At 41.3% G+C, this 20,911-nt stretch overlaps 1 protein-coding gene across 1 annotated transcript in view; it reads right to left on the bottom strand.

The window, feature by feature from the left end:
- Positions 1-2,215: 2,215 nt before the first annotated feature.
- EFNB2 (ephrin B2) overlaps positions 2,216-20,911 on the bottom strand; it is a 45,205-nt gene continuing 26,509 nt past the window's right edge. Inside the window, exons 3-5 of the mRNA XM_046663824.1 lie at positions 8,221-8,313; positions 7,384-7,497; positions 2,216-5,918 (exon numbers count right to left, since the gene is read on the bottom strand). Coding sequence (XP_046519780.1) covers positions 5,530-5,918; positions 7,384-7,497; positions 8,221-8,313 — 596 coding nt within the window. The 3' untranslated portion in view covers positions 2,216-5,529. The remainder of the gene's footprint in view (positions 5,919-7,383; positions 7,498-8,220; positions 8,314-20,911) is intronic.

Below are 20,911 nucleotides of genomic sequence, written 5' to 3'. Positions count from 1 at the left end.
CTCTTTTTCCATTACGACACTGAAAATTTGCCTTCAAGTACATCTATAGCATAAATATAATAAACAAGCCCAAATCCACTGGAAACAAAAACAAAAGCAGAACACCGGGCTTAGTGCCCTTTGTCCTACGGTAGCAATTACGGCTCATTTGAGCCACTTGAAGACCTGTTGGCTGCTCAGCCAAAAAGCAGGTAATCATCCTTGTTTTACCCACAGTAGAAAAGTGAGTTTTACTCCCCTGGCTTTTGTTTATTTATTTTTCTGTCACTAATTCTTCTCTGGGTTAGGTCCAGAGACTAACAGCAAGCTGCACAGCAGTAACCCAGCAACTGATACTTTATTGATTTTTTTTCCTCATTTCCATTGTGAACTTTTATCACAATGTTCGAATGGGCAACTGTTTTACCAAAAAGGGAATTACCGGTGGTGAGGGCTGTTCTGAAGTCACGTGGGCCAGCGGCGGGCCGGAGAACACTGAGCAAGGCAGCACAGTGATGTTGCAACGGCAGGCTTACCCTTCAGACAGCACCAGGAGCATCTGGTTAAACCACCTCCGTGAGAAGTTTCTGTATCTGAGATTCCTTTTCGCCAGTTGAAGAGTAACAACTGAGCACATTCTACTTCTCTCCTAGTTGAGATTGGTTTACTCTATTTGGAAAATGTGGTTTCAAAAACAAGGTGGAAACTATGACATGGTGTATTTGGTAATTCAAATTGTAATAGAGGCCACCGAGTGAAAGCAGAAAAGGCAATACTTCGTTGCTCTTTTCTTTCAGCCAGATCTTGGCAGGTAAGGCCCAGCATTCGGCTTAGTCACTTGGCTGTAAATTGTGCCCCTAAACTTGGGTGTGCAATGGACGGGCAGTTAGGTGCAGTGGAATAAAATGATGGAGTAAATGCAACTACTATTCTAGCGTCAACTGAAACTGTGCACTTCTGGAGAATTTTTCTTTTTTTGAAGGAGAGCATTGATTTGACAAACATTTCTTTAGTACGAGTGCGCTAGGTGGGTGCCACAGTGATGCCTGCTTCCCAAACCAGCCTTTACAGAGAATCTCCTGGGAAGCTTTTGAGACATAGGTGAATTCTCCCTTTACTGGGGCTGTGATCTCGGGTGAGTCAGTCTGGCCTGAAAAATCTTCTGGCTCCTCACCTCGGGGGCCCTTCTCATCCTCCCTGCCTAAAATACTTCACTCCTTAAGGGGAGGATTAACTCGAGATGATGTGGCTAGGATCGGAGCACTATTTTGGTAACTAATAGCTGCTCCTGCTTTGTCTACACCTCTACCCTCAGATCCCGCAGGTGATTATCTCCCCTGAGGGTGGGAAGTCTAAGACCTCAAAGGCCACAAGAGGAAGGGACAACACTCCCACCCTCAAGGCACCCGGGCACCCTCCCCAGGAAGGCCAGCATTGAAACTATGGTTAAATACACCACTGGCTTCTGCTTTGCCTCAGTCTGGTGTCACAAACGTGCTTTCATCAATGTTAAATTTCTTTCTTCTTCTCCTTCTTTTTTTTTTGTTGAGGAAGATTGTCGCTGAGCTAACATCTGTGCCAATCTTCCTCAGCTTTGTATGTGGGATGCCACCACAGCATGGCTTGATGAGCAGTGTGTAGCTCCACACCCAGGATCCGAAACTGTGAACCCCAGGCCATTGAAGCTGAGCACACGAGATTAACCGCTATGCCACCAGGCTGGCCCCTCATCAGTGTCAAATTTTTACAAAGAACATTTGATTTTTTTCCTTCCTCCTGGGATTATTCTGTGAAGAAAAGTGAAGCTGTCGAGAGCAAACTGAACTGCTTGAATGGAAACCAGATCAACCTGGAATGAAGTGTTGAGAGAAAATGCATTTCCCTCCTTTTCCTCTCACAGCTCACTTCAGACTGTGATCCAGGTGAAACTAGAGACTCTGTCTGTTCAGGGTGATTAGGATTTTATACAACTTGATGATAAAATGTTATTAGTGAAATGTGCGTTCAATAGTTTTATGGGGAAACCAATGGGCTCGCGGCTCTTTGCAAGGTTAACACTCACATTACGTGCACGTCCGGATTTGAAAAATGGACACGCAAAATGCCCATGGGCAGAAGGCTCCAGATAACTGTAATTATAGAGAAACAGAGAAGGAGAAGGCAAATTAAAATAACAAACAGAAAAGAAAGAAAAATGAAAAGAAAAAAGAAGGAAAGGAAAATACTTTGAAGGCGCTTTTTCCATAGGAAAAAAATATTTTATTTTTTTAAGAACAAATTCAGTTTGAAACAGACGTGGAATGTGACTTCACGGAGTTCATTTTCTGGGGGCTAACTGCAATGCGGAACTAAAGCAGATTGAAAACCTATGACAGGCTATTAAAATAAAACAAAAAAAGAAAAAATATTTATAACTCAAGCATAATACTGTGTTACTTACAAATTGGACAACGAAATTTTAAATAAATATTCATGGTACATAATTACGGCACAAATATGCAGCAATTTGGCAACCTTTTATACCATTTTTTTTCCTCATTACAGTGCAAAGGGGAATGACACTGCCGTTTAACAAGCTGTAGCTAAATACATTGCAAAATTCAGATTTTATACAAAACATCTTGCTTAGACTTTATAAAAAACCAACATTGCTTTATGTACACAATCTGGGTAAGAAAAGCCATTTCTGTCTTGTTTTCATGTGTATTTTTATTAAAAAGGTGAATAAGGCTACTGTAACACCCCAAATCCATATACAGTAAAATCTGAACCTATTTACAGCATCTTCACTTAAACATTATGGTGCAAATTCCGAAGTCGGGTGACTAGGGATGATAACACAAGCAAGGCATTTACAGTAACTTTCCAAAGCTGAACCAACTTCAAATAAAGGGACAGTTGGTAGATTGTCATACTCTGCACCAGACACAAAACAGACGCACAGAACACTTGTCAATTTGTTGCAGGTAACTCTTCATCAATTCATCTGATTTTTCACAGTTTAGCATGTAACCAAAACGTAGCCAACCGATGACACACACATTTGATTTCATTAAAATCAGACTATTTCCCATTTTTCCCCTTCTTGCCCCTCTCCCCCATCCTAAAGGTAATTTTTGATGGCTTACAAGAAAATCTTGTACAAATGCACGTAAAGGAGAGGTTGGGGTGATGGAAAGAATTACATATGTACTGTGGCTGGTCACCATGGCAACCGTCCACAGAAATATGATATAGATATATATAATATATATTGCAGATATATATTATACATATATGTACACATGTATACCACACACCCACTCATACATACACACACGCACTTTGGACCAACATCATTTTCAGGTTCAGGAAATAGAGAAGAATAATTTCTGTGACAACTCATTTTTGCAGGTATTCACTGGAGGTTTGAGAACCTTAAAATGCTGTTGCTACATTTTTTTCTCCCAATTCAGAAAGCAAAGCGTTACCATAGTAACAGGACTATGTTAAAGATGTCTATTTTGCATAGCACATAAAAAGTAGGTTTCCTGTTTACTCTTTTTGTTTCCCAGGAGGGAGGGGGCGGGGGGGGGGGGGGGGGGGGGATGAGGGAGCTACAGCTAAACTTTCAGCTGAAACCCCCTCGATATGACCCGGTGGATTCTAGCGAACACTTCAGCCATAAGGCAAGGGAAAACACAGCACAGAAAATAAATGCCGGAACATCTTGTCATTGTTAAATATATGGTGCAGTCACATAGATTTCCTGGTATTGGGGCTTGCATTTCCTAGTCTACGGTTACGTGAGATGCCTTCAGAGGGCTTGGTTATTTTTGTATTTGCTTTCATTATTGTTATTTTTGGAGTGATTTGTTTTTCCCAGAAGTAGCTGTCCAATTTTCCTTTTTTTAAAGCACTGAGCATTGGGACCACTTAATTGCCACAAATGAATTTCACATCTTCTGGTGTGTATTGTGTGCAATCTTAAAATATATATTAGTAAAAATCTTTCACTTTATATCCCTTGTGTTCTATATACCTATTATAAATACGCCCTATCTTCCTTCTCCCCCTCGACATCATAATTTATTTCCGTCTTAAGGACTCTAAGAGGTTTGCCATATGTGCTTCACCTTGACCCAGAGCACGCGCGCTGCGGCCTCACTCAGTACCTACCCCGCGGCCTCGCAGCTGGGACAGCACCGCCATAAACCAAAGTGTCGTAAGGCTCAATCAGGGATGAGGGGTGGGGAGGGGCACTGTGGGGACGGGGGATCTGACCTACCTTTTATATATGAGCATTCTTTAATAACGTCAATGATGATGGAATTACAGCCTGTGTGACCTTTGGCTTTTAAACTTCTAGGTCAGATTTGGCTCTCTGCTATTCTTCTAAATGCTTTCCCTGTGTTTAATAAAAATGTGATAAGTATAGCAGCTGAGTCTGCTTTAAACGTCATCCAAAGCAGACCGACTTTCCTACAGCTTCGGAGCTGTACATCTTATTGCCAGTACCACAACAGTCCTGCCCGAATCCATCACCAGCGGCCTACTTTCTCCCTTCCCTCCAAGCCTGCTCCTCTACCAACAATGCCCCTTTGTGCCACCCAGCGAAGAGGGACTATGTGTTTTCCTGCACATTGCTATCTGATAACAGTGAATTCCCTCAAATGCCCCCTAATCCACCACGTGTTGTTGGGTCTCCTTCTTGCCTCTTAAAATCCTAGCAAAACCAAAGTGCTGTGCTACCTAATTGGGTTTTCCCCTCCAACTGTGTTTCAGAGGCAGCAGCGTGGAACTACATTTGCAGACAGCCCTTTTCCCCGGCCTACCCCTTCCCACGAATTCCTAGTCTTCCTTGGCTGACAGCCTAGGGTCTGGCTGGAGGGCTCCTTATTAGCAAACACAATTCCTAAAAATGCATTACCCATTCAGCTGGAGCTGTTGTTGCAAATGGATGGACTAGGAGACTCCAAACATTAATGTCCCATTAGTGACGCAGAACATGGAGCGAGAGGAAATCTCAGTGAAGTAGTGCAGAGCCCTGGATAACAGAGGGAGTGTGTGCAACAGTGAGGACTAGAAGCTAGAGCTCTCTCTTTAAAGCCTCACTCAGCCAGAGGTCTGTGCGACAAGTCCAGGATGTACCTCGGAGGGACACACCCGAGGCAGAAGACGGCATTTCCAGGCGTGGCATCCTGGGTCATCTTCCCAGGATGCTCACAGCTCTCTCTCTCGTCCGCCCACCACTCTGCCTTCCCTTGGCTTCTGTGTAGGCCTGAGTGACTGCAGCCCATGGCTTCGAGGATGAGAGGTGTGAGGCGAGCGCCGCAGTCCGAATGGGCATCTTCTACACAAGTCTTCCAGCTGTCGGTGAGCATCTGTATTCACCACGGCCGAAACGCTACAGACTAGGTAAGCTGTCCAACTCAACAGGGCTCTTCCGAGAAGGAGTGTTCCCCCTCCCCCGCTGTGCTTCAGTCCATTCGAGACACAGGGGTCATCAAACCCTCTGGGCGGCAGCGGGACAGTAAGTTTCCTCCGGGAAAGCGAAGGCACCGCCAAGTCTCAGACCTTGTAGTAAATGTTCGCTGGGCTCTGGGGAGGCATCTCCTGGACTATGTACACCGGGTGCCCATAATCCCCACTGACCTTCTCGTAGTGGGGGCAGAAAACACTGTCCGCAGTCCTCAGCGGGATGATAATGTCACTGGGCTCCGAGCCGTTGTTGTTGCCACTGCGCTTGGGCGTGGCCAACGTGCTGAGCGACAGTGTGGCCGTGTGCTGCGGTGAGTGCTTCCTGTGTCTTCTCCGGTACTTCAGCAGGAGGACCACAAGCGTGATGATGATGACGATGAAGATGATGCATCCTGAAGCAATCCCTGCGAATAAGGCCACTTCGGAACCGAGGATATTGTTCCCAGAATGTCCGGCGCTGTTGCCGTCTGTGCTAGAACCTGCAGAGGTGGAGGAAGAGAAGAACCGGAATGGTTATCTCTGTCCTGAGTGCTAAAAGGCCGCTTTCAGGGCCCTTCAAAATGTGAAAACTAAGCAGGGCCAAAGGTTTAACTGGCAGCTGGACTTTGACAAACCAATTACCTGGTTTAATAACTAAACGCAAATGGCAGAAGTCAGCGATCGACAGGAAAGGAGACGTGGCTAGGTCGAGCTTTCACACTGCTCCCAAACCACATCGTTTCCCTTTCAGATATCATCATCCAGCAGCCGTGTGGATGGGCTGTGACAGCCAGCCCTTGATCTTGCCGCATGTCTGAACCCACGTCAGCCAGCCCCAGGCCACGGCAGGGAGGAAAAAGGAAGCAGCCAGTTCTCTGGGTTGGCACTCACTGCCCAAGCTGTCCAGCTCCTCCACTTTCCTCTAGGTACGGCAGCTTCATGGGACTCCCAACAGCCTGCCTTCTAGAGACAGGCCCTGCCCACTGGCAGAATGGCAGAAGCCTGTGAGAGGAATGATGGGGCCTGGGAGAACGTTCCTCTTGTAACTCGTTTGTATTATTTGATTTACACTTAGAATATATTTGGAAGGCAGCAGAATCTCTCACACTGAACAGACTGCCAACCCAAATGTTAAGCACTAAAAAATTGCCTGGCATCATTATATTATCCATTTATCAGTTTGTCACAAGAATTTGACACATCTTGTCATTGAAAGCTAGAAATAACAACCTCCCTCCTTGACGCTTGAAAAGAGATGGAATATTGCTACAGATGCTAAATTCACAGGACTACCAACCAGGCCTACGGGTCCCTGATACAAAACTGCTGACGTCTGCTCAAGCACCACATAAAAAATTCATTAGCATGGGAACAGATACACAGCTATTTGTTCAAAGACCGTTAAGAAAATGAAATTAAATGACAGAAAATTTCATCTGGTATTCTAAACTTTTGCCAAGGAGCTGCTTAGTATTTTATTTACACTGGAAAGGTGAAAAAAATTTTCGACATAACTACCTGAAAAAAATGGCATTATGCAACATTTTAAGATGTTACCATCTAAAATGTAGAAGAGGATCAATCAGGCTCTTTGTGGATTAGATATAATTAGATGACGGATTAGAACATTAATTATATATACAGTAACACTGGCTTTAAGCCAGTGTTGCAACCAGCATGATAAAGCGTCAGCCAAGGAAAACAACTTTGGTCTGGGAGAGTAGTGTTAATAATTGACACTTAAATCTGATGAATCCTACTCTTTTGGATGCAAGACTTTCATGGGAATGAATCATTTTGTTCTTATTGAGTAATTAGTAACAACCAACTGTGAGCAAAGATGACTGACTTTGGTAACTACAAGTTAACCCTACTGGTGTCAAAGTACTTTGGTTCTGTTCCACCTCTTGAGAAAGGAAGTGTACGGTGCCCAGAGACCTACACGCACAGGTCATGCTGCCATACCTGGGTTTGGTTTGACAAAGGGACTTGTTGTTGAACTTCTTCCGTTTGTACCAGCTTCTAGTTCTGGACGTCTTGTTGGATCATTATGCCTGGGTGACCCAGCAGAACTTGCATCTATATGAAAAACAAATGATTACTTACAGCGCAGACATCTGATAAGTTCTGGCTTTAGGAGCTGGATATATATCTCAAAAGGCATGAATAGCAATGAACATAAGATTCTTTATGCAAACTACTGTGAGATACAAGAATATAATTTTCCTTTTAAAACAAAATGGTTACACTAGTTATTTCAGAGGTTTAGATTGTGAGGCCATCTGTGGAAACTATAGGGATCCTTGCATTTGGCAGGAAGAGCATTGCAGATGACATTTCAATTTAAGTGAGCGAGTTGATTGACTACTATACCAATTTCTAATTAGAAGAATAATTCTTTCTGCACAATAGGTTATCTATATGTGAAAAAGCTCAGTGAACAAAAATCTTCTGTAGTCAAGATGCAGAAATGGGCAAAACTGCAGAAACTTAGTTTTCATAGTGGATATTTTAATTATGAACCAAAGAGGTGTTTCGCTTTTAAGAAGAAAAAATATATATACGTGTATATGGCAATAGACAGTCTACCCGGCTGACCTTAACTTTTAGAAGTATCTCTAATAAAAGAAGTTTGTTACATTGACTTGAGAAAATCTGTCAGTGGCTCAAGGTGCAGAGAAAGGTTTGCTTTCAAAACTACAGAGAAGAGTGAATGAAGGCGGTGTCAGCAACATTTGCGCCACACTAGCTGGGGCCTCAACCAGATTACAGTGGCTTCACGAAGCGGCAGATGGTCTTTACCTTGTCCAACTTTCATGAGGATCTTCATGGCTCTTGTCTGGCACACCCCTCCCTCCTGGTTATCCAGGCCCTCCAAAGACCCATTTGATGTAGCTGATTAAAAATAAAATGGACAAAACAAAAAAATAAAGAAAAATCAGGAACTCAATAAGCCAAGTTTACATGAACATGAAATGTCTGAAAACAATCTGAAAAATAAGAATTCACTCTCAGTCACAAGTTCTCTGAACGTATGGGATGCTGAAAGCCAAAAATAAAAAAAAAAGAAATAAAGAAAAATGGATACTGTCAACACTGCTGCATGTATGTTATCTGGTTTCAAATTTACTTAAGCACTTTCTCCTTCCTTTGTAATCAACTGATGCAGAATAAGTCTATAGATAAAAGGGATAGCATCTTCCAAAAAGCTTACTGACTATTTTGGGGTCAAACTCCTCAGAGCAAAATAGTTAATACAGTAATTTCAAAATGTGGTAATCATCACACAACACCTGCTTCCTCTACTACAGATTTCCTGCCTCGAGAACAATCAGCTTGATGCGCCCTGTTTGTCAAGCATCCAAGTTCTGTAAACACTAAGAGAGGAGACTCCCACGCCCCTTTTCTTCTTTTCCCAGCCTTATTCAAGCTTAAGAAGCATATTAGAATTTAGGTCTTCCAATTCTGAAGTTTGTCTCCATCATTTTGTGAACCAGGAAGAACGAGTGAGTTATTATTACCACGATCGAGCTCAAACTCTTCAACCAAGCTACCTCTCGCAGGACAAATCTGATGGACAGAAGAGAACCACACACACCTGTCAGGTCCGGTGGCGACTCGGCACATAAGGTGAGGATTCCCGCAGCCACCTGCCGCACATTCACCAGCTCCATTCCCTTTCCACTTCAAGAGGGAGAGACAGAAGGAGGACAGAATACTCGACCATTTTCAGGATTTTTTTACATATCCTATGCTCTACTCTGTTTAAACAGGTTACTGTTCTGTCTCTTTAGGATGGTGAGTTCTCTGAATAGCGTGGTAACTAGAGCTGTAAAGAGAGGCTGCCAGGTACTTTCCTGAGGAACAGGATTTAAATGACAGGTCAAGTTCCAGAAGAGAAAAGAAAGTGGAGAGTGCTAGACATTTTCATTCCTCTAAAGTTCAAGGGGCAAGGAACAGAAGTGTTTCATATACCTTTCTGCAATGTAAATCATTTTCTACTTTGATAACCAAAGTCTTGTCTACTAATATGATACTTTTAAAGGGACTGAAAAAGGGACAGACTTTCTGGCAAAAGCAAATCAAAAGGACATTCTTTTAAAGGGTTGTTTGTTTTCCAAATGGTGGGTCAGAAACAAGCTCTAGCTGCACGTATAGAAATATGGACATCATAGATAATTATATGAGCTAGAAAACAGGGCACTTATTGACTAGCCTTTGTGTTCTTGAGTTATCAACTTTTACTTTCACCCTTTTCCTTAAAAACAATGGCTGCCTCTAATGTGTATAAATATCTGTTTGCTTATCTGAGTGTTTCCTTAGTGTTCACAGTCTCACAATCATATCTCACTCTGCTATTGCTGACACTGAGTTTCTCCTGGGAAACTGGGCAAAAATTGCCACAATAATTTTTGGGGGGTACAAAGTAGATAGCATCCTTTTGTAGATTGTTGAGAAAAATGTTTGGCAGACAAGTTAAAACAAACACCTAAAAACTTTGCATGGTTCTGTGAATCTAAAAACAAAAAATCAACTTACCCCCCCCCCCCCATTTCTTCATCCTTCTCTTTTCCTTTTCCCTCCTCCAGACATGTGCCTAAATTTCAAATTATCCTTTCCTCCTAAAGGCTGAGAATAGTATGGATATCTATGAGGGGCACTGTTTCTGGACAATTTCAGAGCAGCTCTATAATCTTCACTTAACTATGTAGAGTTTTCTTTTCTTTCTTTTTTTTTTTGAGGAAGATTAGCCCAGAGCTAACTACTGCCCATCCTCCTCTTTTTGCTGAGGAAGCCTGGCCCTGAGCTAACATCCACGCCCATCTTCCTCTACTTTTTCATATGTGGGACACCTACCACAGCATGGCATGCCAAGTGGTGCCACGTCCGCACCTGGGATCTGAACCAGTGAACCCCGGGCCACTGAGAAGCAGAATGTGCGAACTTAACCGCTGTGCCACCGGGCCAGCCCCCATGTAGAGTTTTCTCATTTGATTTTTCCCAAAAATTAGGATGTGTTTTCATACAGAAACAAGTAGAAAACCGCTGTCTTTTTTTCACTGCCTCAAAAGTTTAGTTTCAAAGTTGGCTGTTTCAAAGGTTTAGTTTACGTAATTTAAGTGGAATCTCAATGCTTTCTAGCTCTTATACACATAAATGCACGCACATGCAAAAGTGTACCACACTCAAAGTTAAGTGACTAACTTTTTCTTGCTAAAAGCTTGACACTAACCTGACAAATGATAAAAATAAGATATGAAGGCTGGTGCTCAGAAAAAAAAAGGGAAGAATATACATTTTGTTTATTGTAATCTGGAGGAAAAAAGGTCAAAGATTTAGGTCTGAAAGGAAAAAAAGATAAATGAACACCCAGAAGGCTAAGAGAAGGCCTGACGGAGATGAGTCACTGGCAATGTAATTGAAAACGGCATCTGCAGAGGCAGAAACTACTGGCTACTTCTGCTTGGTCACTTTGGAAGCACAGGAGGTGCACATAATTTGCGTGACATTTTCCTTTGATTTTAATTTGTAGGTCAATGCCTTTTCTGAATACCAATGCCTTTGTGCAGAGCTCCCTAGGTTTACGCAAAGTGATGTCCGAATAACCTCCAAGTGCAAAGAACTCAAAGTATTCAAGTAAAATGGCAATCTATAATTGAATGTTTGCAGATGCTAAGAAAGTAGAGGACAATCATACGAAACTGCTTTGCATCTTTCACAGTTGAGACTTTTTTATTCTTCAGAGAGAAAAAAGCCTTCAAGCCTTGGACACGCATCGAGGGAAATCCACAGATGCTGCCTTGGCAGAGTTCTGGGATGCCGGAGGCCATTGCTTTCGGGGAGAGTCAGGGTGAAGGTCACGGGCGGGTCAAGGGGCACAACGCTGTGAGCGAAGACGGTTTGTCCACTACATTCCAGACTCCCCTTTAAGTCAACTTGGAAGTTGCAAAGGTTACCGGAAGATATTGAAAAATTCATTACTAACGTTAAAATAGCATCCCAAATACTTGGCTGTTTAAAAAGAGGCTAAACTTGAAAATACAGTTAGATGTTCTGCCATGAAAGGTTTTTGCCCTAAGTTAGGAATGATTTACGCTGTCACAGAAAACCCTGTAAGAAAGTCAGTACCAACTGAATCTTCTGAAGGTAAACTTTATAGCAATTATAAAATAATTCAGAGTGACTTTAAGTTATTTTATATTTGATCCCATAATGAGAATTAACCTCTCCCTCCCCTACAACCTCCTTATCAGGGAGTGTGGGGAGCGTGGGTCTAATTCCAGAGGGCTTCCTGCCCCGCCCTGAGCAACAGCAGGGCCAACAACGTCCTGTCTGGAACGCGCCTCTTTACCAGCAGTGAACTGTGAAAGAAAGCCACAAGATTAATATTCTGATGTCTGCCACAAAGCCCAGTCACCAAGAAGCTTTAAAAGGCTTAGCAGCTGACTTTGAAAAACAACAAGAAATTGCTAATGTTTGGGAATAAAATCTATTTTCAGTTCAGGAGACAATTTTGTGATTTATTTAATACTCGAATGTATTGGGAATTTTTAACTTAGAGAAAGAGTAAAAATAAATTGTTACTGAATTATACTTAGTTTTCCTGATGTCTCCCTGCTAGCATTATCTATTGCCCCCACAATCATAGTATTACTAAATGGATGAAATTGCATTTAATCATTTAGAGAGAAAAAATAACATTGTTATACCAAAGCTTTTAGTGCCCAGACAGTTTTTTTCCCTTGGCCCATGGAAAAATTAGACTTTATAAAATTAAAAATTACTAGAGAAGTTTCTCCATCTAGTTAGAAAATAGGTTTAATAGAGATACATGGGCATTTTATAGCCTGCTTTAAAAGCTCTTGCTTCAGAGATCTAATTGCACATAGTCAGAGCCCTGAAGTCATTACACTGTCCCCGAGGGCCTGACCTTCAGTGGGTGGAGATCTTTGCTCAGCAAAAAAGTACCCTGAGTTCACACTGCCTGAAATTTCTCTTAATATCTGAAAACTACACAGCCAGCGTCAGTGGCTTCCCGTTCATTTGCACACGAACTTATCTGCACTTCATACTCACTGGGAACAGTACGCTGGTTATCTGAGTAGAAAAAAGGAGAATCAGTGAGTAAAGCACACTAAAGGGCAAGAATAGTCGTGGCTGTGTTTTTTAGGTGGTGCCCACGGAGGAAGTAATATTGCATTTTAACATGTCTTTATTTGATTGTTACTGCTCCGCACCCCAGGAGGCTAAGTTGCTGCACTGGATCTTGGCTGTTTTTAAGTGTATCACATCGGTAGGTTGTGCTAATCAGATGGAGAATTCAGCTGCTGGATTTGTGCCCATATATGGGTCCTATTCACAAAGAGGTTAAGAATGCGGGCAGCACGAAAACATCCTACAGAATAATAACATCACATTGAAGGAAAATCCTTAGGTTATGACGGAAAGAATGAAACATCAACATACACTGACACTATGGAGGATATTTCAAACTATTTTAAAAGGTACCTTAGTGGGATGGGGCTGGAATGGGGTGGGGGATTAATGGACACTCAAAACAAATATTTCTATCAACTTCAGAGAAGTCCACCAGAGAGAGAGAGAGAAAAGCATACAGAGTCAGGAAAGCCACAGAGCTCAGTTTTCCAGTAAGAATAAAAACCTTGTCTTTATACAAAGCTGCACATGACATAATTCTCTCTTATTTGGTTATGAAACAAACAGCATTTTATGAAAATCCTCTACCAATCCCATCCTCTTTGTACTGTAGTCATACGCTGCATAGCAATGTTTTGGTCAACAACCAACTGCATAGAGGATGGTGGTCCCATAAGATTAGTACTCTAGAGCCCAGGTGTGTAGTAGGTTATCCCCTCTAGGTTTGTGTAAGTGCACTCTATGATGTTTGCACAACGACAAAATAGCCTAAGGACACATTTCTCAGAATGTGTCCCCATCGTTAAGCAACTCGTGACTGTATTCTTTTCCACCATGTCATCATACGTCGGCCCTGAAAATTGTGATTTCTTAGGGCAGCCTTCTGACATCTCAGTCTCCGTAAGCTTAACACAGACTTCTGAAGAACCAGAAGCCTATTACCCGGCCAAGTGAGGAACGAAAGGAAGCAGAATCAAGTGAGAAGCACAGAAAGTAAAGCTGTGACATTTAAAAAAACATCATACACAAACTGGGTTACTATTTTCTTCTACCAGGGCTAGCAACTTTGTGAGTGTTGAAAAGAAAAAAAATGGAATGAGATATGTAAGCTGAAAAACAAGGAGGCTGATAAAATGTAATTACTTAAGGTGAACATATACCCAGGAAGCTAAGATCCACTTAACACTTTGACAGCAATTCAAATTCAAAATGTGTGGTGCAAATTCAAAATACATGCTACAGAAGCAGGGATTCAATTTCTAGAACTCAATGTAGTTTCATGCCTTGAGTATCATGGTTATCCTTTAAGATATTAACTTGGGAGAAAAATTCTAAACATGGAAATGATAACGTTCACTGAACGTCAAAAATAAATGTTTTTTCCTTTAATAAAAACTTCTGAAACAGAAACATCTGTATAAAGTGCCAAAAGGAAGAAGAAAAATTCGCTTCTTCTAGCTTCTTCCTTGCTATCTGCTTTTCTCTGTGGATTTACAGGGAAAGAAATGAGGAATATTCCATCATGACTTTCCAAGGGCCTCGTTATTTTTGCTTGTTGTACTAGCAAAAAAAGTTCAGCATTATTTCAAATCATACGGCATTTGATCTCATAATGCCTGACCTTAGAGTAAAAGTTTTATAGATACTTCTTAAAGTGGCCTCAATTTGAAGAAAGAAAAATACAAAGGAAGATATTTTCAAAAAGAAATCTAGAAAATCCACAGAAAGTTGTTTTTTTAAAGTCTCTGCTTGACGAGCTGGCTCTCACTGACATCTGGTGAACTGATTCCAGTGTGTGGGGAATTGTTCACAGGTGAAACATTGTCTAAACTACTAGAGCTGTAGGATCTGTGTGTTTCTCACCCAAGGAAACATTGTTCCAGTAGGATAAGAAGAAATACTTGAATGAAAATCATATCACTATGGTTGTGTTTTGAAATTTTAAAGCAGTAAATCATGCATTAAGCAGTAATAACTGGCTTAGCCCCAGTGACTTCTGTACAATGAAATTAATTAGTTTCTCCCATAGACAGAACAATTTGGAAAATGAATTTTAAAATTAGTCACAACTTAGACCTTACCTCCTGTATTCTAGTATTAAAATATGAGTAAAGATACCAGGTGCTGAGTATAAAATGGATGATCTTGAATAAAATCATATAATGTTATTTTCTCAATTTCAAATGTTCATCATGAACAATGATAGGATATTCTATTAGCTCAGAAATGAGGTGTTTTCAAAAATGTAACAAACTTGAAACAGTTTAGTAAACTGCTTTGCGTATTCACTAAAAGACTTAATGACATATATTACTTTGCCACTTTATATTACTTTTTTGGGAAGAGGGGAAATTTGAGGATACTATGTGGAACTGAATCTGAAGGTGTCAACATAATATATATTATCATATCTCATATATCCTACAAGATGTGGTCATTGAGGGAGGCCAACCTATCGAGTTATCATAGTTATCTTTGATAACACCGTCCTGAAAGTCACTGATTACACACAACCAGAGTGAAAAAGGTGGGGGACAAAGGAGCAGTGAATGCGTGTGCATGTGTGTGTGCACTACAATAAAAGGAATGCCCTCCAGGCTCAGTTGGGTACACTGCCACTTCTGAGAGAGATCAAACAGGCCTGGCAATAAACCACCTGTCTCTCTTCTTTCTAGGGCATGCTCAAACACAGGAGATTATTTATGGAGTGGTTTACTTCATTTCCCCTCAAAATATTGCTTGCAATACCTTAGCGTCTTAATTTTTAATGGATTCTGTTGAGGGAAAACTACCCCTTTCAAAGTCTAAGCTTTTACTGCCAGAAGTTATGATTTATGTTGGCAGAATCTCTCATTAGGTGAAAAAACTCAACATGATTTCATAAAAAAGCTTTTCGTTTAGTATGCTTTACTAGAGTTTATCTTATTGTCACAGTGACTTAGCCAAAGTTAACATTGTGAGAATGTGATAGTCAACGGTATAAGAATAATCACCTTTATACATAAGAGTCAACCTTAACATGGGCCAAAACTTACTAAGAAAGAGAATTGTGTTTTAAAAATAGGTGGCCAGATGACCACTTCAATATAATGACTAAACTCACATCAAAAAAACAAAACAAGAATGATTTAAGAGTTCTAAAGATAAAACATAATTCCCTATTGTCTTTATTAGCTTTACTTTAGCATTCAGATTTTTAAAAATGAGACTTTCTGGTCAAGAGATAGTGATAATATCTAAGGAAAATACTCTGAACCATGAAGAGGCATGTGTTTGAGTGAATTATTTCTAGCACACAATCCATTGCCCAGTCCTGAGATTTTAACTGTCTTAATCATTAAAATATCTTTGTGGAAATATGGAAACGACTGCAGAGCAAAGGGTCAGAGTAAAAAGTTCATGGTGGGGAGGGTGCACGTCCCACAAACCTCTTGCTCATTCTACTGTCACTAATCGCATGCAATGATATTAATGACCCAGTAATTGCAAGCCCGCAGCACTGAAGTGGAAAACATCCATCTGAGGCAGAGTTCATCTCTGGGCGGTAGGATTTCACCAGTGACTGAATTAATGTTTGCTGACAGTTTAGAATATAACACTGCAGATGAGAAAATGCGCCACTCTCATGGCATAATAGTTTAGATGGACATGATGTTATTTGCTTTGACCACCTAGAGACCAGCAGTAACCCCACTGAAGTGCCCTGTCTGAATCTGCCCTACACATGAACCTTATTCCATTCAGGGGACATGTTCTGTACTCTAAGAATCCAGAGCAATTTTCCACATGTTTGCTTCAATAAAAGAATACCTTCATCTCCTGGCTTAGCGTCAGGAGCAATGAATCTGGACTACCTCCCTAAAAGAGTCATTTGTGAAGCACATCTGTCTTCTAGCAACACACAGCCCGGCTCCTCTGTGAAGTGATCAATTCTGCCCCTGCCAGAAGTTTTGTCTGCCTGTCCATCTGTCCATCCCATCGGTCCATCCATCCATCCATCCATCCAAACTGCAGCACTGTACTTGGCTAAGGAAATCTGAAGTCTCTTACTGCCTCTATTTGCATATTTAAGAGATTTTTATTTTTTATAATTTTACTATTTAGCAACTTTCTATCAAGGGGCTCAAAGTACTTAACACTTTAAGAACAGAAAATAGCGTAGTCTTATTGAAGAAATGAAATTGATTAATAGACTAGATCTAAAAAGAAAATTCAGAAGACCTGACAAATTGCTATTACAACCACCTTTTCCCAATGGCCCTTTCTCCTTTCCTACTGCCCTGTAGGATTTTCTGAGCTCAACTTTGGGAATATGATTGAAGTTAGTTACATGTTACATAACACAGGACAGGGATCAGGCCCCCCAGGTCTGATACACGCAGAGAGGTCATTAGGTATCTGTAGCTTCTCTGCCATTGCTATGTATGTGTTCTGTATGTCTGTATACTCTCTCTACTGTCACCAGGCATGTGACATGGATGTGCGGACACTCTCTATTCTACTCTTCATGTCACATAATAGGTCCATACACTATCTTCCCTCTCGCTGTGTATGTACTTATGTGCTTGGTGACCAAGAAGGCACCGCCATAAACTAATGACGTTGCTCTAAGGGTCCGATGGCCCTGGTTTGAGCTCCGACTCTGACATTTCATGCTTGTGTGAACTGTACCAAACTACTCACACTTTCTAAGCTTCGGTTTTCTCACAGTGATAAACTTTCTCTATCACCTGTGTTTCGGGACTACAAAGTGACACAAAATATGTGAGGCCACAACACTCGCCCCTAAGTGATCAAACACCCAGCCTGAGATTTCAGAGTGTTAGGAACAATGTGTGACTCTTGAGAACTATACAAATAAGTTTTCTCAAACTAATCTTTTTATGTCTGTCTGTGCCTCCTAGCTATTTTCTAAAGTGCTTTATTTTGCTTTAAGTTTTGAGCCTCATGATGAATATTTAAAGGCTATTATGAAAGAAACTTGTTCTCTCTCATGTGTATATTAGGTCTCCAGTATTGTTCAATTATTTATAAATCTATGTGGACTTTTAAAAAGCCCGAAATACAGGTGCTAAAGATATTAAGATGTATTTTATGAAACAGTGAAGGTAGTTTTATTCTGAGCAATTCTAAAATAATTCTTCTCTTTGCCCAAGTCATCGCCCGCATTTCTCATCTGCTCTTGCTCTGCTCTTCTTCTGCACATGAGGTTTTCCATTTCCCCTCATCCACTTCAAGAATCAGTCCCCTTATTCTTTTGCTGGTTACTTTGGGAATAAGGAAGAGTGTTCACGGGACTCGCTCTGCCCTGTCTGCTTTAAATGAGATGATCTGTCACTAGTGAGCGTGAAGAGCCTTGATCTACACCAGCCCTATCCTAAACTCTGAGGGACCTGGGATCAACATCCCAGTGGCCAGGACCCATCAGATCTGCAAGCCACAAGTTTCTCAGCACAATCTCCAGATAAGCAGAAGTAAGACTTTATTCCTTAGGTCGAAAGAATGTAAGCTTTCTTCCTATTAAATTCCACAAGGAGCCTTACCAGAACACTCTGGGAGAGCCTTCAATCCAGTCAGAAAAGGACTGCACATTATGGGAAAAAATAAGAGGAACATTCTTCTAATTATTAGACTAAGGAAATGATGTACCTTTCCAGCTAGTCTCAGGGACAAGGCAACTCTGACACATTTTTTCTCTAGAAGAATATTTATACTACATTAGGATGCTGCTCAAATTATCAGTAAAACTATAGCGCTTCTTCTGCATACTAGGGGCGTGAGGAAAAGCCCTGGCCGAGCTGGTGGAAAGGCAAGTGGGGAAAGTGATTCCACGCAGGCAAGACTCCTCCAAGTCTGTCTCTTTTGGGTCTTAAGAGGATCTGCTAACAAGTTTGGGCAATTCCACCCACTAAAAGATACATAAATGCATGTTTCTTGGTAAGGGAGTCCAAAGACAAAAGAACTTTTATAACACTCCAAGAAGACAAAGAGAGAAGATCTTATAATTAAGTTATGTAGCATTATTGAAACTTGTAAACTCCCCGGAGTTTCACCTTATGGATGGTTTTCGAAACAAACAATCCTTTCTGAGCCCATCTTCCCCGCCCGCTGCTGGCCAGACAGCATGGGTCTGCTTTCAGTCCTCTGCCTCCCACATCCTCCCCCTCAGAGACAGCTGTATTTCCTAGGGGCCAGCCATGGAAGTCAGCGCTTCACCCTCATAACCCCATTTAAACTCACATCAACCCCAGACAGGGACTGTCATCATCCCCAGTTTACAGAGAGGGAGACTGAGGCAGAGACTGGTAAGTCACTTTTTGACGGGCATTCAAGAACTCCAGACTCTCAACTACTATGTTGACCTGTCACTCTAAGTGGTGTGTGGATATATCCTCCAAATACCCAAGATTCTGATGAACATTCTATTACAAAGATGACGGTTTTAGGTTAAAAATAAAAATGTGTTTAAATGCTTGAATTCAGCAATTACATGCAAGGTATCAAACATAAATCCTCACAACAAAGTCAGAGGACCTGATAGGCTGATGTTGCCACATCATTAACCTTGATGGAAATGTAGCTTTTGCTACACATATCATATAAATTTATTCATAAAATATAGCACATAATCACCTTACAGAGGCTGCATTTTCTTATATATCCCAAGAAATCTATACGGAAAAGGACATTTGAAAGCTCCTATAACTATTTTGCTGGGGAAAGAGATTCTAGTACTTCAGTATATTTTAGTGCCAATTGCCAGATCTACCTCCCAGAAATAAGCAAACCAAAAACAGAAAAGGAAAATAAACAAATGTATATATATGTTCAACAAAATACAAGAATGGAATCTACTGCTCTGTTTTGCTTAAGAATAGTGTTTCATTATATTTGTGTGCAAGCATTTTGATTTATTTTGCAATTTTGTTCAGAAGTGGAGTTTACGCCTAAAAAATAGCAAAGCTGACTGTGGAGCCTTCCAATTTTATATGCTCTGATTAAAAAAAAAATGCCTTAGAGTACTAACCAAGTGAAGGGCCTAAGAAATGGTGACTCATTCAGATTCGTTTAGTGCTTCTCAAGGAAGACTCTCCCAAGGCATGGAGAGCGAGGGACAGCTTGTGGAAGGACCGCTGTGAACACGTCAGAGTATACAGTACGGAAGAACTTTTAATCAATCATTAGGAAAGACGACTCTTAGACATTCCACAAGTCCATGTCTTGGCTACAGCTTTAAAGAAAAATAACGTGAAAGCCATGGAAAGCTAAATTGGGAGGTGCCCCGTGCATGTGGTCCCCTTGTCTAATGACTCTGCCATGGCCACTGTTCACCTAAAAGGTATTAACACAATGGAACCCATTTTTCCTCCATCTCTGACTCACATAATTTTGGTAGTGTGGTAAAAACCTCTCTGTGGGTATTTTGCAAGGTCCTTTGCTGGGGCTGGACAACCAACCCACAGAACCTTCACAAGGCTGGATGTTGTAAAGGCCAACACATCAAACCTGCCACCTCATTCAGCTCTGGGTTATCACTTCTAAAAAGAAGCTGCGGGGTCCGACCTGGTGGCGCAGCGGTTAAGTGTGCATGTTCCACTTCGGTGGCCCAGGGTTCTCTGGTTCGGATCCCAGGTGTGGACATGGCACTGGTTGGCAAGCCATGCTGTGGTAGGTGTCCCACATATAAAGGAGAGGAAGATGGGCATGGTTGTTAGCTCAGGGCTAGACTTTTCTTTTTCCTTAAAGATTGGCACCTGAGCTAACAACTGTTGCTAATCTTCTTTTTTTTCCCTGCCTTTTCTCCCCAAATCCCCCCAGTACATAGTTGTATATTTTAGTTGTGGGTCCTTCTAGTTGTGGCATGGGCCAGTCTTCCTCAGCAAAAAGAGGAGATATTAGCAGATATTAGCTCAGGGCTAATCTTCCTAAAAAAAAAAAAAAAACCAAAAAGTAAAATGGTGCTGCAGCTATGGAAAACAGTATAGGAGTCCCTCACAATAAAAAAAAAAGCTGCTGCAAATCAAGCATAGGAAGTATCTACAAGAAACCTCTGCGACACAAGTATGGATGAAGGCCGAGAAGGCAGTTAGGAATGCTTTCCTAATATTAATGGGACTTTTACCAAGACAGAGCTTCCCCTGAAAATGGGCAACTTCAGAACAGTTACTTCATAAACTTGTCTAAATTTTAAAGACATAATAAAAATAACCATAGCCTATGTAAAGTGCTTACTATGTTTTCAAGACAATTAAGAATCTGAATGTAATGAAGAACAGGGGGTTTTTAGAGACCAAATAGTCATAACGTCCCCACCTTTGGATCACGTAACATTAGG

Source organism: Equus quagga, chromosome 6 (assembly GCF_021613505.1).
Source record: "Equus quagga isolate Etosha38 chromosome 6, UCLA_HA_Equagga_1.0, whole genome shotgun sequence".
Lineage (NCBI taxonomy): Eukaryota > Metazoa > Chordata > Mammalia > Perissodactyla > Equidae > Equus > Equus quagga.
Note: the sequence above shows the minus strand (reverse complement) of the source record. Positions and strands in the feature narration are given on the sequence as shown.